Source organism: Chiloscyllium plagiosum, chromosome 12 (assembly GCF_004010195.1).
Source record: "Chiloscyllium plagiosum isolate BGI_BamShark_2017 chromosome 12, ASM401019v2, whole genome shotgun sequence".
Taxonomy (NCBI): domain Eukaryota; kingdom Metazoa; phylum Chordata; class Chondrichthyes; order Orectolobiformes; family Hemiscylliidae; genus Chiloscyllium; species Chiloscyllium plagiosum.
Window position 1 is genome coordinate 70,144,419 of NC_057721.1, and position 18,756 is coordinate 70,163,174.

The following is an 18,756-nucleotide window of genomic DNA, read 5'->3' on the forward strand; positions in this document are numbered from 1 at the left end:
CCCATTTACCTCCCCCTCCCATCACCCTATCTCTGTAACCTTTCATTTCCCATGGCTAACCCACTAAGCCTGCACATCCCAGGACACTACAGGCAATTTAAAATGGCCAATCCACATTCCTAATGTAGTGCTCATGCTCGAAACGTCAACTCTCCTGCTCCTCAGATGCTGCCTGACCAGCTGTGCTTTTCCAGCGCCAGACGTTTTGACTCTGATCTCCAGCATCCGCAGTCCTCACTTTCTCCCAATCCACCTGACCTGCACATCTTTGAACTGTGGGAGGAAACTGGAGCACCTGGAGAAAACCCACCCAGACACAGGGAGAATGTGCAAACTCCTCACAGACAGGCGGTCGCCTGAGGATGCAAATCGAACCCCAGTGCCGTGAGGCAGCAGTGCTAACCCATTGAGCCACCGTGCCACCACTTCAGGACTTGGCCAGTTCTGCCACTGGGAATAAAATCAGAAAGTGCTAGAGAAAGTTGAGCACCATCTGCGCAAAGAGAAACAAAGTTAGAATTTCAAATCTACTTCTGGTGCTACTGAGTAAGCCTTGGTGATGGGCACTAAAATCCCCCAGCCAGTATAAACACTGTGCCCTTCTTCCAAATGGAATCTAATATGGAAGAGGACTGATTCATCAGCTGAACTGGATGTAATCAGCAGGAGGTTTCCTTACCCATGTTGACCTGATGCCATCAGGTTTCTTGGGCTTCAGTGTCAATTTGGACGCCTCCCAAGACAGTTCCCTCCTGACTGCATACCACTGTGCTGCTACCTCTGGTGTATCCATTCTACACTGAGAGAGCATGGAGCCAGGAACAGCAGTCCCAGAGACTCGGCAGCTATCTAGGGGTGGTGAGGCAGCTTAGGGTCAATGCAGCCACCTCAAAACAGAGCCACTCTGAGATGTCGATCTTACGAAAATGATCAGGACGGAACTTGATAGGTCCCTCAGCACCGATGGGAAGCTCCTGCTGCATTAATTACTTACAATGAGGTTGCAACCTTTCTTATTCCAAACCTCCCCCCCCAAATAAACTCACAATTGGTGCATGGAGTCTCGAGCTTTCTGTAAGATGGCTGCTTCTATTGAGAGAGTGCGTGGTCTCCTTATGCAGTGAGGTTAACACTGCTGCTGGCAAAATTCAGGGAGACCACAACAGTCCCGAGTGGGAGAGAAAATGCTGGAAAATCTCAGCAGGTCTGGCAGCATATCTCCTTACAGATGTTGCCAGACCTGCTGAGATTTTCCAGCATTTTCTCTTTTGGTTTCAGATTCCAGCATCCACAATAATTTGCTTCTATTTTAGTCTGGGGCCTTAATGAGTAGTGTCCAGCAGTGAGGCTTGACAGCTCTGAATGCTTTCAAGTCTCCTTAACCAGGAACTCTGAAGTCAGTTCGGAAATCTGAATGCCACTTGACTAGGAGATACTAACTGAGCACAACCAGAAGATAAAATCAGATATTTCCCAGTGTATACAACCAATCATAGAATCCTTACGGTGAGGAAGCAGGCCATTCAGCACATCGAATCTACACCAACCCTCCAACCCAGAGCCACTCCTCCCCTATCCCTGTATTTCCCATGGCCAATCGACCTAACCTGCACATCTTTGGACTGTGGGAGGAAACCAGAGTATCCGGAGGAAACCCATGCAGACACGGGGGAGAATGTGCAAACTCCACACAGTCAGTCGCCCGAGGGTGGATTTGAATCTGAGTCCCTGGTCACCAAGCCACTGTTTCAATCCGCACCAAAGGCTCACCAAATATTTCTTTCTTTAACCTGTTGTTATGTTCCTTTCAGATATTTTTAATGCAGCAATTCACACCTCATTTCAACACAGCCTTTCACTTTATCCATTAGCACTCTCTTTGGCTTTTGCATTATGAAATCTTTTGTTGTTTAACCTCGCCCAGCCTTCACCCTGTCACAGACATTTGCCTTTGTACTTCAAGTTCCCTTGGCTTTTCCATTGGCTTGAAACTCAAAACAGTTTTATCTTTCCTCAATTCTGATGAAATTCATCCATCTGACAAATAAACGCTGAGATCTCTTCACAGATGTTTCCTGATCTGCTACACCTTTTCAAAATCTTTTGTCCTTGATTTTTTTCCCCTCTGATAATAAAGCATTTGCCTCCTTAACCTCAAAATATCATTAGTTATTTTTAAATATAAAACATGAAATGTGAAAGGAAGCTAAAGCCTTCCTTCCACATGGTAGAAGCAAAATTAGTTCAGTTTTACAGTACCTTTCTGGATTTCTTTCTCTACTTCTGATGGATCTGTCAGGTCCACTTGAAAATATTCATTCGTCAGTTTGCCCTTCCACACATTGTCCTCTTTGGCTTTCTTCAGCTTCAATTCAAGAGGACACCGGGTAACAATACCTGGTGTGAAATATTGAAAAGGACAACATCATTTCAAGTGAATTATAGTCACATGATACTGCCAGTTAGATACATCAAACATGGAATCACAGAATTGTTACGGCACAGAAGGATGCCCCTCAGCCTATTGTATTAGCACGGTGAATGACCAGAATTACCTTATACTACTTTCTTGGTTTCTCCACATACTCTTGCATGTTATTTTGAGATATCTAATCACCCAATGCCTTCTTGAAAACCTCAATTGAACCTGCCTCCATTACACTTCTAGGCAGCACATTCCTTACCCTAATTATTCACTGAGTGAAGACATTTCTCCTCACTTCACTTTTGTTCCTTTTACAGACCATTTAAAATCTACACTCTCTCATTTCGTGCTCCTTCTACAAGTAGCAGTTTCTCCCAACCTACTCTAACCAGCCAGTTCATGATTTTGAAAACCTCTGTGAATGTACACAGCACATTTTAAAACAGCTAAGAAGGACAGCATTATCCATCCCAAACTGCCTTTGGGAAGCTGTGCATAACGGCGTAAAGTCTTACAGATTTAATACTTAATAAAGTACATTATCTACAAAGAGGGAAGCACTTAATGTTTAGACTTGGTGGAAGAACAACTTAGGACCTTTAGGAGTAAAACCATCCTGGTCTTCCTCGTGGTCTGTAACAATGTCTATCAATAATGTGTTGCTAACATTGTACAGACAACATCTTGTTTAAGACAAAAGCCTACTCATAGAGTCATAGAGATGTACAACATGGAAACAGACCTCTCAGTCCAACCCGTCCACGCCGACCAGATATCCCAAACCAATCTAGTCCCACCTGCCAGCACCCGGCCATTATCCCTCCAAATCCTTCCTAGGGGCAGCACAGTGGCACAGTAGTTAGCACTGCTGCCTCACAGCACCAGAGACCTGGGTTCAATTCCTGCCTCAGGCAACTGTCTGCATGGAGTTTACACATTCTCTCTATGTCTGTTTCCACACTGTAAGTAATCTAATCTATTGATATACTCATCCAAATGCCTTTTAAATGTTGCAATTGTACCAGTCTCCACCACTTCCTCTGGCAGCTTATTCCATACACATACCACTCTCTGTGTGAAAAAGCTGCTGCTTAGGTCTATTTTATATCTTTCCCCTCTCACCCTAAACCTATGCCCTCTAGTTCTGGACTCCACGATGCCAGGGAAAAGATTTTGCCTATTTAGCCTATCCATGCCCCTCATAATTTTGTAAACCTCTATAAGGTCACCCCTCAGCCTCCGACGCTCCAGGGAAAACAGCCCCAGCCTGTTCAGCCTCTCCCTATAGCTCGAATCCTCTAACCCTGGCAACATCCTTGTAAATCTTTTCTGAACGGTCTCCAACAACTTACCCACCACCGATGTCAGGATCACTGGTCTATAGTTCCCTGGCTTGTCCTTACCACCCATCTTAAACAGTGGCACCACATTAGCCAACCTCCAGTCTTCCAGCACCTCATCTGTTACTATCGATGATACAAATATCTCAGCAAGATGCCCAGCAATCACTTCTCTAGCTTCCCACAGAGTTCTCGGGTACACCTGATCATATCCTGGGGATTTATCCACCTTTACCTGTTTCAAGACATCCAGAACTTCCTCCTCTGTAATATGGACATTTTGCAAGATGTTACCATCTATTTCCCTACTGTCTATATCTTCCATATTCTTTTCCACAGTAAATACTGATGCAAAATACTCATTTAGTATCTTCCCCATTTTCTGCGGCTCCACACAAAGGCCGCCTTGCTGATCTTTGAAGGGCCCTATTCTCTCCCTAGTTACCCTTTTGTCCTTAACGTATTTGTAAAAACTCTTTGGATTCTCCTTAATTCTATTTGCCAAAGATATCTCATGTCCCCGTTTTGCCCTCATGATTTCCCTCTTAAGTATACTCCTATTTCCTTTATACTCGTCTAAGGACTCACTTGATCTATCCTGTCTATACCTTACATATACTTCCTTCTTTTTCTGAACCAAACCCTCAATTTCTTTAGTCATCCGGCATTCCCTATATCTATCAGCCTTTCCATTCACCCTGACAAGAATATACTTTCTCTGGATTCTCGTTATCTCATTTCTGAAGGCTTACCATTTTCCAGCCGTCTCTTTACCTGCGAACATTTGCTCCCAATCAGCTTTCGAAAGTTCTTGCCTAATACTGTCAAAATTGTCCTTTCTCCAATTTACAACTTCAACTTTTAGATCTGGCCTATCCTTTTCCCCCACTGACATCTCAGTTACCTGCCCTGCCTTATTTCCCAAGAGTGGGTCAAGGTTAGCACCTTCTCTCGGAGGTACATCCACATACTGAATCAGAAAATTGTCTTGTACACACTTAACAAATTTCTCTCCATCTAAATCCTTAACACAATGGCAGCCCCAGTCTATTTTTGGAAAGTTAAAATTCCCTACCATAACCACCCTATTGTTCTTACAGATAGCCCCTCTGATTATTGGGGGGTGTATAATACAATCCCAATAAGGTGATCATCCCTTTATTATTTCTCAGTTCCACCCAAGTAACTTCCCTGGATGTATTTCTGGGAATATCCTCCCTAAGTACAACTGTAATTCTATCCCTTATCAAAAATGCCACTCCCCCTCCTCCCTTGCCTCCCTTTCTGCCCATCCCTGAGCCATGTTTCTGTAGAAGATAAAAGGTAGGGAGGAGGGACTTGGAGGAGGGGCGTTGGAAATGTGATAGGTGGAAAGAGGTCAAGGTGAGGGTGATAGGTCGGAGTAGGGTGGAGGCGGAGAGGTCAAGAAGAAGACATTTCCAACTCCCCTCCTCCAAGTCCAGCAGGAGAAGATAAAAGGTTCTCCTGCTGAACACTCTCTGCTCATTCCTGAAGAAGGGCCTGTGCCCGAAACGTCGAATCTCCTGTTCCCTGGATGCTGCCTGACCTGCTGTGCTGTTCCAGCAATAAAGTTTCAACTTTGATCTCCAGCATCTGCAGACCTCACTTTCTCCTTGAAATAAATGCAGTTTAATGTAGTAGTCCTACCTTGTCCCTGCCTGCCCTGACTGTTTGACTCACTTCTGTTCTCAACTGTACCAGTCTCAGATTGATCTCTTTCCTCACTATCTCCCTTATCATGTATTGCTGTGGACTATTTGAATGAGAAGCAGCTGAAAATTGCATAATCATCAGCGCATATTCCCAATTCTGAATTTATGATGGAGCACAGGTTATTGATGAAGCAACTGAAAATGGCTAGGCTTAAGAACCATCCTGAGGAACTCTTGTGGCAATGTCCTCTATCACAGATATCACTTCCAACAACCACAGCCATCTTCCTATGCAAATGGGTCGGATTCCAACCAGAACTTTTCCCTGATGCGCACTGACTCCAGTTTTGCTGGACCCTCTTAATGCCAGACTTGGTAAATTGCTGCCTCAATGGAAACATAAGAACTAGGATCAGGAGTCAGCCACTAAGCCCTCCGAACCTGCTTATCATTCAGTATGATCATGGCTGAACCTCGAGCTCAACGCAATCTTCAAACTCCTCCCCACACCACTTGATGCCTTTAGTAAGTAAGAAAAATGTTGAATATACCCAGCAACTTGCTCTTCCCAGCTTTCTATGGTAGAGAATTCCACAGGTTCGCTACCTTTTGAGTGAAGAATGTTTTCCTCATTTTAGTCCTAAAGGCCCTACCCTCTATCCTGAGACTGTAAATGTGAAGTTGCCATAGTCCCACTCTCATAGAGAGACTCGCTGGTGGTGATTTAACCTGAGGGGCGCCATGCCCCAGGTGAGGGGAGAGGTTGCGAAAATCCCTCAGCCTTTTGAACTCCGGTGAATACAGGCGCGATTGGACCAATCTCTCTTCATATCATCCTCGGGTCAGTGTCATGAATCTCCTCTGCACCATGCTATGATAAGCATATCCTTTCTTAAATAAAGAGACTAGAATTGGTGGTCAGTGAACAGGGTATTGCTGTGTAAAGATGTGTTGCTGGAAAAGTGCAGCAGGTCAGGCAGCATCAAAGGAGCAGGAGAATCGACGTTCGGGCATAAGCCCTTCTTCAGGGCTTATGCCCGAAACGTCGATTCTCCTGCTCCTTTGATGCGGCCTGACCTGCTGCACTTTTCCAGCAACACATTTTTAAGCTCTGATCTCCAGTATCTTCAGTCCTCACTTTCTCCTATTGCTGTGTAAATGCAGCTTGATAGCACTATTGATGACTTGCTCCATTACTTTTGCTGATTATTGCTTACAAACTGATACAGCAGGAATTGGCTGGGTTCAATTAGCCCTACCTTTTTCAGGTTAGATAAATCTGTGCAATTTTCCACATTGTCAGGTAAATGCCAGTGTTGTAGATGTACTGGGACAGCTTGGCCAAGGTGCAGCTAATTCAGTCCTTAGCAGTATTCATTGCCTTTGGATTAGATTCCTTACAGTATGGAAACAGGCCTTTCAGCCCAACAAGTGCACACCGACCCTTCAAAGAGTAACCCAACCAGACCCATTCCCCATATTTACCCCTGACAAATGCACCTAACACTATGGGCAATTTAGCCTATCCAATTCGCCTAACCTGCACATTTTTGGATTGTGGGAGGAAACTGGAGCACCTGGAGGTAACCCACGCAGATACAGGGAGAATGCGCAACTTCCACACAGACAGTTGCCCGAGGCTGGAATCGAACCCGGGGCTCTGTTAGCAGTGCTAACCACTGAACCACCGTGCCGCTTGGGTCTTAGCTGGGTCTTGATCTCACATGGAGTGAATTGTAGTGGCTAAAGACTTGCAGCTGTGAGGCAGGGGACCTCAGGAGGAGGCCAAGGTGAATCATTCACTTGGCAGCTGAGGTTGAAGGTAGATGCAAATGCTTCAGCATCAAATCTTGCATTGATGTGCCTTTCTCCCCAGCAGTTTAGGACGGGGATAATTATGGAATGATGTCCCCTTGTTGGATGTTTAATTGTCCACCACTGCTCATGACTAGATGTGACAGGACGACAGAGCTTTGATCTAATCCTTGGATTATGGGTTTGCTCCACTGTGTCCATTGTGTGCTGTTTCCAATGTTCAGCACACAAGAAGACCTGTGTTGTAACTTCACCAGGTTGGTACCTCATTTTTACCTATGTCTGTTCCTGATCTCTCCTACTCTCTTCATTGAATCTGGAAGATCAACCCTGATTCACACTAATGGTAGAGTGGGCTATATGGCAGCCAATAAGTTTACAGATTGCTGTTGAATGTAATTCTACTGCTTCTGCTGTACAACAACACCTCAGTGATGTCCAATTTTGTGGTTCTAAGCCTGTTTGAAATCTATCCCGATTAGCACGATGATAGTGCCACACAAAATGTATGGAGGATATCTTAAATATGAAGGCAGAGACTTGGTTTCATGGACAGATGCAATACGTAGGCTGGTCAGGATGAGTTCAAGTGTATTCTTATTTGGGTAAAAACAATGACTGCAGATGCTGGAAACCAGAGTCTAGATTAGAGTGGTGCTGGAAAAGCACAGCAGTTCAGGCAGCATCCAAGGAGCAGTAAAATTGATGTTTTGGGCAAAAGCCCTTCATCAGGAATACAGGCAGAGAGCCTGGGATGGAGAGATAAATGAGAGGAGGGTGGGGGTGGGGAGAAAGTAGCATAGAGTACAATAGGTGAGTGGGGGAGGGGATGATGGTGATCTATTACTTGGGACCTTATCAAACCTTTCTAAAACAAACAACATCCACTGATTCTCCCTGACCAACTCTATTTGTTACATCTTCAAAAATTTCTAAAAGTTCCGAAAGTTTTTTCAAGCAGGATTTCTTTTTTCTAAATCCATGTTGACTCTGCCCATCCTATGACTGTTTTCCAAGTGCTCTACGATTAAATCTCATATAATCCTCACGCATTTTCCCTACTACCTCTGCCCCTACTAAATGGTCTGTAATTCCCAGTTTTCTCTCTACTTCCTCTTAGATGGAAGGTTTACATTAGCTGCCCTCCAATTCATAAGAATAGTTCCAAAATCTTAGAACTTTTAAAGATGACCACCATCTACTATTTTTTCGGTCAGTTCATTAAGGACTCTGAGGTGTAGATTTTTGGGCCATGGCGATTTGCTTGCCTTTAACCCCAATTTCCCCGCTACCATTTCCCCAAGAACACTGATTTCTTTCAGTTCCACCCTCTCACTACACCCTGTCCTCACTAACATTTCTGGGTTGTTATTTGTCTCCTCCTTTGTGAGGACAGAATCAGAATTTGCATTGAATGAGTCTGTCATTTCTTTATTCTCATTATAAAGTTCAGTTTCTGATTGTAAGAGACCTACATTTGTCTTCACTTATCATGTTTCTCTTCACATATCAATAGAAGCTTTGACAATCAGCTTGCTTTGCAAGCTACTCTCATTATCTATTAAGGAGTAGGTGGAAAGAGGTCAAGGTGAGGGTGATAGGTCGGGGTAGGGTGGAGGCGGAGAGGTCAAGAAGAAGACTGCAGGTCAGGAAGGCGGTGCCGGGCTGGAGGGATCCGGCTGAGACAAGGTGGGGGGAGGGGGGATGAAGAAACTGGTGAAGTCCAAGTTCATCCCCTGCGGTTGGAGGGTTCCCAGTCGGAAGATAAGACGCTCCTCCTCCGACCGTCGGGTTGTTGTGGTTTGGCGGTGGATGAGTCCAATAGGGAATGGTCCAGGTAAATTTAAGGTCAGAGTGGAATGTGTTGGTGAAGTTAATGAATTGCTCAACCTTCTCGCGGGAGCACGAGGTGGCGCCAATGCAGTCATCAAGGTAGCAGAGGAAGAGGTGGGGATCTGGTTGTGGTTCCTCACCGTCTGCCACTGACCAGGTTTTGCAGTTACATTGTTCAGGATTCTGCCAGTTCAGTCAGTAGTGGTGTAATCTAGCCACACTTGAAATACCCCACTCAGATTACATTCTGTGCCCTCGCTGCCCTCAATTCATTATCCAAATGGTGTTCACCATGAAGGATCGCTGATTCATCAGCCGAGAGGGAGGAGGTGGAAGCAGCAGGTAGTTATCAGCTGTACGATTCCTTGCCCATTTTAATCTAATGCCATAAGACTCCGGTTTCCTCCCACAGTCCAAATATGTGCAGGTTAGGTGAATTGTCCATGCTAAATTGCCCATAGTGTTCAAGGATGTGTAGCTTAGGTGCATTAGTCGGGGTAAATGTAGAATAATAGGGTAAGGGAATGGGTCTGGGTGGGTTACTCTTCGGAGGGTCAGTGTGGGTTTGTTGGGCTGAAAGACCTGTTTTCACACTGTAGGGATTCTATGATTCTAAGTCCTCATCAGCCTGGAGTTAATATTGAGCAACTCCCTCCTGACTGTATACTAGTGCTGCCACATCTGCTAATGAGACAGAGTGTACCCAGCAAAAATGATGATGGTGTCTGGAATATTGTCTGTTAGATATAGTTCCATGAAGTACTGTTGCTTGACTCTGTGGGTAAACACAGATGTTACTAAGGAAGACCATGCAAGGTCAACAGGTCTGGATTTTCCCTGATCATTTCTAGTGCCTACATTGATGAATTGTGATCCTGCTGGTTTTATTCCCTTTCTTAGACTTCGCAGTGGCTTCACACACCTGAATTCCTTTCTCGTGGGTTTCTGATGTCATCTTATTGTCAACTCTGCAGTTATAAGTCAGAACAAGTAAGGACAACATATTTCCTTACCTAAAGGGCACCGCTGAACCAGATGGGGATTTATAAAAGCCAGAGAAGTTTCACAGTCACCATTAGAATACAGTTTTTAAAATTCCAGACTTATTAATTGGTGGGATTTGAACCCATGACCCCAGGCTCACCTAATTATAATAGTACTCGTGTGCTCTACGGCAATCACAACAGTGCTAGGTACTGAGCCGTGTGAATGCTGGTGTGCCACATTCAGCTTCTGATCTAAGCCATTGTACAGAAAATAAAACCCAGCTGATCAGGGTCCCTGAAGAGATGATCAAAAGATCACCCTATGTCTTTGTGGAATTGACTGAGGCCGATCTAACCGGGGAGTTTTATATGATTAAAGTAATTTCTCTCTATCTACCTTATCAACTATTTCCTCTGATGAGGGGGAGCTGAGAAGAACAAAGAGTATAACATTAAAATTAGAGCTTAATTGTTGAGCAGAGCTATCAGAAGGCACTTACTCAAACAATGGTTAGTGAAAATCTATACCTCCTTCCACAAAGAGTTATTGAGAGTTTGAATTGAGAATTTCAAAACTGAGATAGATCACACTTTGTTGGGGATTATTGTTAAGGGAATGCAATCAACGTGGACAGGAGGATTTGAAACAGAATACAGCCAAAATCTAACTGAATGGTGATATAAACTCAAGGAGAGAAACAGCTAATACGTGTTCCATCCCTGTCACAGGAATTTCTTGTACACTAGCTAATGACTGAGTATAAAATCCGAACTGCGTTGAGTAGGAACTTCTTCTTCCAGAGAGTTGAAAATCACTGGAATTCTCTGCTCAGTGAAGCAGTTGAGGCTACCTCGTTGAATGTTTTTAAGGCAAAGATAGATGGATTTTGGAACAGCAAAGGAATTGAAGGTTATGGTGAGTGAGCAAGTGAATGAGTCCATGAAAAGATCAGCCATGATTATATTGAATGGCGGAACAGACTTGAGGGGCCAGATGGCCTGCTCCTGTTCCTTTTTCTTATGTTCTTATGTTCAGAGAAAGAAATGCATTGCTATGGCAACTTATTCCATCTCTCAGAAATGTCTCTTTGTGGTTCATATATGACAAAATCACTGGGAAACTAGTGCTCGGACAGAATTCATTCACAGCAAGATTCCAGAAAAGGCAGAGAGAGGTCAAAGAGGAAAGCATGAATCTGGAGCTAAAGGAAGGATGATGTCACGTTCACCAGGAAAACTGCCTTCTTCTCAGACTGCTGGTTTGGTATCCAGCACTGGATCAGCAGAAATTCCTTCCCAATAATTATTTTTGGAAAGATTGAAGCCATAGCTTTTCGTCCTCACCACAAACTCCATTCTGTCGCCATCAGCTCCACCCGTTTTCCTGGCCAATGGTCTGAACTAGACTATTCACAATGTTATCATATTTGATGCCAAGGTGAGCATCCAACAATGCAATATAAAATTTGTGTTATCTCACATCGCACAAATTGTAACACTCCACCAACCGAATCATTGCCATTTTACCCAACCGTCGCTGTAACGATGTAAAATGCTGATGTTGTCAGTCTGAAGTAAGAACATACTGATGACTGAGTATGTGTCCCTCAGTGTTTACAGTGAAAGGGGAAGAATCTCTAAGTTTGTGCAAGTTGCAGGGATTTAAAAATAGCACATTATCATTCAATTCCCATGAGCACCAGGAATAATTAATTAGCCAGCGTTTTCAATTTACTGCAATCAGCTGAATCCAATGTGTGCTTAATATCTCAATCTTGCAGCACCCATGTCATCAGCAACAGCACCTGTTTTCACTTCTGTAACATCGTTCAACTTTGTCACTGCCTCAGCTCCATTGCTGCTCAAACTCTTATTGATTACCTTTTCTTAATCTCCAGGCTTGATTGATCCAAAGCACTTCTGGCCAACTCCAAATTTTCCATTCATCCAAAACTCTGCTCCAGACCATTCACTAGCCCAGTGCTCACTGACCTATGTTACCTTCCATTTCACAATGCACCTTTTCATTTTCAAATCCCTCAATGGCCTCAACCCTCCATATCCATTTCAACCATATATCACCCCAAGATATCTGCATTGCCCCAAAACCAAACTAGTGAGCATCTCTGATTTTAATTGTGTATTGTTTTTGATCATGTCTTCAGCTGCCAAATCCCTAAGCTCTGGAATTCTTTCTCCAAGTCTCTTTGCCTTTCTTCATATTTTCAAGCACCCCTTAAAGCCTATCATTTTGCCCATCTTCGCTTATTACTCAGTGTTAAATTATATTTGATTACATTACCAGAATAACTGAGTACACTACAGGGAAGTTGATGTTGTTCATCGCTGTTATCTTACCACTCCCTCTGGGTAGTGACACCCCGGACAGTGCCTCCAGTACTGAGCTCTTCCCAGAGCTCTGGTCTCCAATCACAGCGATGGCTGGAAGAGCCAGATCCTTATCCACACCCAATCTTCTCAGCGAGTCGATAAGATCAATGCAAGGGCGTATCTTTGCCTCATAGCTGTTATAAAACATCATCTCCATTTTCTGAAAATAAACAAAGAAAGGTTCAAGAAACTAAAATGATCATGTAAATATTTCTGAGTTAGTACTTAATATCGTGACTGAGTTAGTACTTAATATCATAATCAAGCCTTCTATTCCTTAATTGATCACTTTACATCAATTCTAAACTCTGGAATTCCTCTCCTAAACTTTTTCATCTCTGAGTCCCTCTGCTCCTTTCTGAAGCTGCAGCTCATGGGGCATGGACATAGCTGGACAAGCCAGAAATTAGGTAAAAACAATGACTGCAGATGCTGGAAACCAGAGTCTAGATTAGAGTGGTGCTGGAAAGGCACAGCAGGTCAGGCAGCATCCGAGGAGCAGGAAAATCGACGTTTCGGGCAAAAGCCCTTCATCAGGAATAGAGGCAGAGTGTCTGCAGAGTGGAGCGATAAATGAGAGGGTGGTATGGGTGAGGAGAAAATAGCATAGAGTACACTAGGTGAATGGGGGTGGGGATGGAGGTGATAGGTCAGAGAGGAGGGTGGAGTGGATAGGTGGAAAGGAAGATCAAATGTGGCTGTGGTAGCGTGTTTGTTTCAGTACATGGTTAAAGAGCTTCAGGGCAGAGGAGTTGACCTGGGGGTGGCAGTGAGAGAGAGACTTACTGAGATCGGTCAGAGAGGAGGGTGGCGGAAGGTAAATTATTGCCCATCCTCCTTTGTCCTTGTGATGAGTCAACCACTTTGCTGCGGTTCACAGGTAGGCCAGACCAGGTATGTCAGCAGACTGCTGTCTCTTCAGGACTTTAGTGAATCAGCTGAGGTTTTACATCAAACAATAAATGTTTTATGATCACTGAAAACGAAGCCAGCTTTTGATTCCAGGTTTTCATTACTTCAGTGAATTGAAGTTCCACAAGTTCCCATGGTGGTGGGGAGGGCTGTTGTGAGCAGTGGGGGAATGGTTGAACCCATGTGCTCTGAGCTATCTGATTGCTGATGACCATACTGCATAGTGCTGCCCTAATACAGATGGTCACCATAAGACTGGTGCCACCATTTTCCTTATAGCCTCTGGCCTGCTTAGCCCAGTGTTACAGAGGAGAATTACTAGCCAAGTTAGAAGAGATTTTTGTCTTAAACCCAGATTGCATGATCGCAATCAGGTACAAGTTACATTGGTAAGACAGGTATTGTTGGAAAGAATATGAGAAGAGGCAGGATGCTCGGTCTTCGTTGAGATCCAAAAAACACCTAAATTCCTTCGGCATTCTGCTGTTGGAGCTTTTCATCATTAACTCTTTCAGAACCAAATCCTGATACAACATTCCCAATTAGCCCATGTCTCTAGATTACTTGCCTAATGATATTACCTCACTGCTACCATCTCCTCCTGCAATCAAAAAAGACGATCTGACATGAGGCAGCAATGGATAGGATACTCCAGACCTTTGCGCTCAGGATAACCACAGCTAAATTGACAACAGTATACATTTTTGCTGATGTAAAGAGAATAGGGTCGAGAGTGTTGTGCTGGAAAAGCACAGCAGGTCAGGCAGTATCCGAGGAGCAGGAGAATCAACATTTTGGGCATAAGCCCTTCATCAGGTTGGTTTCTGATGAAGGGCTTATGCCTGAAACATTGATTCTCCTGCTCCTCGGATGCTGCCTGACCGGCTGTGCTTTTCCAGCACCACACTCTCGACTCTGATCTCCAGGCACCTGCAGTCCTCACTTTCGCCCATAAATGGAATAGGTATGATTGCAGTTTTGGATGACAGTGATTACAGAAGAAACATGTTCAGGATGACCTGACACTCATGTAAACCATCAAAGTTTTAAAAATCCACAAGCCACTTCTCCAGTAAAGTTAGGGTTTGTTAAAAAATGTTGGCCTTGCCAGCAATATGTGCTTTGAAGGAAAGAACAGATAAAACAGAAATGCAAATGTGATTACACTTGTTAATTTTAATTGATGATACTGGCCTGGTCTTAAGCCCATTATCATTTTTGCTCAGACACATTCCAGGTGCTGGTGGGGAAGAATGTTGGTTTTCTTAAGCATGTCTCTGTCTATTCCAAGAAATAATGAAGAGGACAGCTCTGGGTATTGCTTTGGCTAGTGTTGTAGGACAATTGGGATTATATCATTCCAGGAAGTTAAATGTCAGTGGTCTGGTGCATGAATTGACCGCTTGTTCAACCCACTAGAAATGGCAGAATTGCATTAACTGGCCGGAATGATTCATTTGTCTGATTCAGCTTTTTCAGATCCATTTCCCCAGGGAGAAGCTGACAAAACAAAGTCTTACTTGGTGGGGAGTGGGGGAGAGGGGTGGGGGGGTAGGGAGGGCAGGGGTCATGGTGATGTCGTACAGGACATTGGTGAAGTCTCTTCTGGAGTATTGGTTGCCCTATTATAGGGAGGATATTATTAAGCTGGAGAGGGTTCAGAAAACATTTCCCAGCATGTTTCCAGGAACGGAAGGTGTGAGATAGACTGGAAAGGCTGGAACTGTTTTTCACTGGAGTGCAGGAGGTTGGGGGATAACCTTATTGAGGTTGAAAGCATCATGAGGGGCAGAGATTCGGTGAATGGCAATGGTATTTTGCCTGGGGCAGGATGAGGGGTTGCAAAATTAGGGGACACATTTTTTAAGATAAGAGGAGAAAGATTTAAAAAAAAAGACATGAGACACAATTTTGTTTTTTAACCAGAGAATGGTTCATGTGCAGAATGAACTGCCAAAGGAAATGGTAGAAGGCTGGAAGAACACAACAGGTCAGGCAGCATCAGGAGGTGGAGAAGTCAATGTTTCAGGTGTAACCCCCTTTCAGGACTGGGGGTGGGTGTGGGGGGAGCTGCAGATAAAGGGGAAGACAGGGGGTGGGTAGTGAAGTGGGGATAGGTGAAGACAGGTAAAAGGTACAACTTTGAATTCCAGCATCTAACCAGAGAAAGTGGTAGATGCAGATACAGTTAAAGCATTTAAAAAATAAGTTGATGAGTAGGAAAGGTTTGGAGAGATATGGGCCAAGGGCAGCAAACTAGTTTAGTTTGGGAACACGGTTGGTGTTGACTGGGTGGACCAGAAGGTCAGTTTCCCTACAGTATGGAAACAGGCCCTTTGGCCCAACAAGCCAACACCAACCCACTGAAGAGTAACCCACCCAGACTCTTATATTTATCCCTGACTAATGCACCTAACACTACAGGCAATTTAGCATGGCCAATTCATCCAGCCAGCACAGCTTTGGATTGTGGGAGGAAACCAGAGCACCCGTAGAAAACCCACGGATGCACAGGGAGAACATGCAAACTCCACACAGACAATTGCCTGAGACATGAATCGAACCTCAGTCCCTGGTGCTGTGAGGCAACAGTGCTAACTACTGAGCCACCGTATGACTCTTTTGTTACCAACCACTTATACAGGTTGTGTTTTCCTTTCCTTTTTGTCTTGATCCCATGTGCTCCATACAGTACCTGTGGTTGTCTTGCTGTAGGTTGACATACCTTGTTAATTGATTGCAATTCGTGACCAGGTAAAGGGAGTGAAGTAGCTGAATCCTCCTTCTGCATGTTCAAAGTCGTTGCCTGCTGTTTTTTTCTGATCTGCTGGTGGACTAAAATAATTTCATTTGCTTAATATAGAACCAATTAAAATGTACTTGTTACTTGGACAATATTCAAAGATACAAACAAAAAAATTCGGAGCAGAAGTATTCCATTTGGAACTTGTTGTGTGCATCGTCATTCTGTAAGATCATGGCTGATCTGCTTGTGTTCAAAATGCTGCATTCCCTGTAATTTCCGCTAACCTTTGATTCCCGTCCTATGTCCACGTTAAAAATATTGAATGATCCTTCTCCCACCACATTCTGAGGCAGAGAGTTCCAATGTAGAACAACCCTCAGATAAAAGCAGTCTCCTCATCTCTGACCTAAAGTAGCAACTCCTAATTGGTAAGGGCAAAATAACAAAATAGCAACAGATCTACCTTCCTTTGAAAAAATGAACTGGAAATGACATCACCCACCATAAGAAACCAAGGCCTATAAATAGAGCAGCAGGACATACCACCAGTGCTTCACTAACTCTTACTGATGATGTTACCTAGTCATGGTGATGAAATGTCTGAAAACAAACCTTCCAGCTCAGTGAGCTAACTTACATACTTAACATCAATCTGAGCTACAAATCTTCTCAAAAATCACAAGCAACAGATGTGTTTAATGAGCCAGATCAGGTTACATATCACGACTTTTTTAACACTGTTGAAAAGGGACTGTTTCAAAGTGCATAACACCCTGAATTTCCCTGTAAAGAAACAGCAAATTGCAAATAGTTTGTAAACATTGAACATATGCTTTGAACCCTAAGTGACTATAACTTATGAATAGTATGTGTTCAGTGTCAGGACCCAAGGTGAAATATGTACCCCATTATTTCAGCACACAGAATTTTGTTAATTTACACAACTAAAAGATCATCTAATTAAAGACAAGAAAGTATGAGGCATAAGAGATCCTGTAATGAGAGCATATCTACTGACACAGAAGCAATCTATTTTCAGGGAAAAATATGACGTCAGAAGTTGTAAGGTTATAAATCCACATCTAGAGCATACTGTTATGGAGCGGGCCAGATTCCCTCAAAAGAGTAGCACTGCTGCCTCACAGCGCCAGGGACCCGGGTTCAATTCCCATCTCAGGCGATTGTGTGGAGTTTGCACATTCTCCCCGTGTCTGCGTGGATTTCCTCCGGGTGCTTTGGTTTCCTCCCACAATCCAAAAATGTGCAGGTTAGGTGAATTGGCCATGCTAAATTGCTCGTAGTGTTAGGTGAAGGGGTAAATGAAGAGGAATGGGTCTGGGTGGGTTGCCGGTTGGTGTGGACTTGTTGGGCCGAAGGGCCTGTTTCCACACTGTAAGTAATCTAAAGCAGCCCAGACCCATATTTTCTAGTTGTTTTAAGCAGTTGTTATTGGATAGTCCAGGAGTGATGCAGCTTGGCCAACCATGCAGTTTCAAACAAAACAGAATTTCTTTACAGACTACTGAATGAAATTCGAACAAAAGAGAACCGAATTTAGAATAACAACCTATCTGAAAACCCAGTCAACTCTATTGCAACTTAGTGATGCCCATTCCAAATATTTGCAATATCCACATAAACACCCCTTTGCCAAAAAAACATAAAATCAGACACAGGTTCTTACAGTAGAGACGTCAGAGAGAGAGAGAGAGGATCAGCGTGGAACTGTTTCTTTGGATCCTCAGCAGCTTCTCTTGGTTCCCAGCTAAAACTAGACCAACAGGTGCAAACAAAACAGCTTACTAAACAAAACTAAACCAAACACTGAACTGGGCAAACTGGCCACGCCCCTTTCATTGTACAAGTGTTTTAAAAAAACACTTGAAAAGCTTTCTCAAGTCAATATTTCCAGACATATGGAATCTCTGCCTTTACAGCTGTTCTGAAAAAGAAAACCAAGGACAACATAACCTTGTTAAAGGAGCAGCATTATCACGTTACCCATAACAGGACAAACCAGATATTGCATTATGCAGATAGCTATGCCAAGCCCAAAGGGCAGAAGAATCACAGGCAACAGATAGGAAGCAAATACTGCAGGGGATATCCTGGAAAGGACAGAAAAGTATGTCCAGCCTGAGGGAAGCTTTATTCTCAATGCAAGAAGCTGAATCATTTTGCACATAAGTGCATGGCTAGAAGGAAACACATCAAACAAGTACTAGTGGACACTGGAGAGATATCAGATAAAAATACTGATTAATCATTCTGCATCATAAAACAGATTGGTTCAGTCTAGTGCGCAGTGATACATGATTTATGAATGTTGGAGTGATGACTTTTAGAAGAGTCAACACATAGTGTTGGATATGGCGCAAATGGCGCATCATGCAACATCATAATTTTCACAGAGTTGTGTGGTATCACTTAGCACGTGATCCAGAAATGTAATCTTTCAAATAGGATAAAGACTGGATGATGGCATCACAGTTTTGTCGAGAGGATAGATTACACTCAAAACCCAAAGCAATAACATGAATGAGGATCTGAGGTTCCAGAACATAGTTGGAAAGCAGTAGCCACTGGTCTCAGCCAGAGCAGGACTGAAGCTTAGATTAGTAACCCTCAATATCCT

General features: G+C 43.6%; 1 protein-coding gene across 1 annotated transcript in view; it reads right to left on the reverse strand.

The window, feature by feature from the left end:
• The window catches only part of LOC122555399 (interferon-induced GTP-binding protein Mx1-like), a 56,362-nt gene that overhangs the window by 34,680 nt on the left and 2,926 nt on the right, over positions 1 to 18,756 (reverse strand). Inside the window, exons 2-4 of the mRNA XM_043701370.1 lie at positions 16,101 to 16,210; positions 12,431 to 12,623; positions 2,260 to 2,397 (exon numbers count right to left, since the gene is read on the reverse strand). Coding sequence (XP_043557305.1) covers positions 2,260 to 2,397; positions 12,431 to 12,623; positions 16,101 to 16,166 — 397 coding nt within the window. The 5' untranslated portion in view covers positions 16,167 to 16,210. The remainder of the gene's footprint in view (positions 1 to 2,259; positions 2,398 to 12,430; positions 12,624 to 16,100; positions 16,211 to 18,756) is intronic.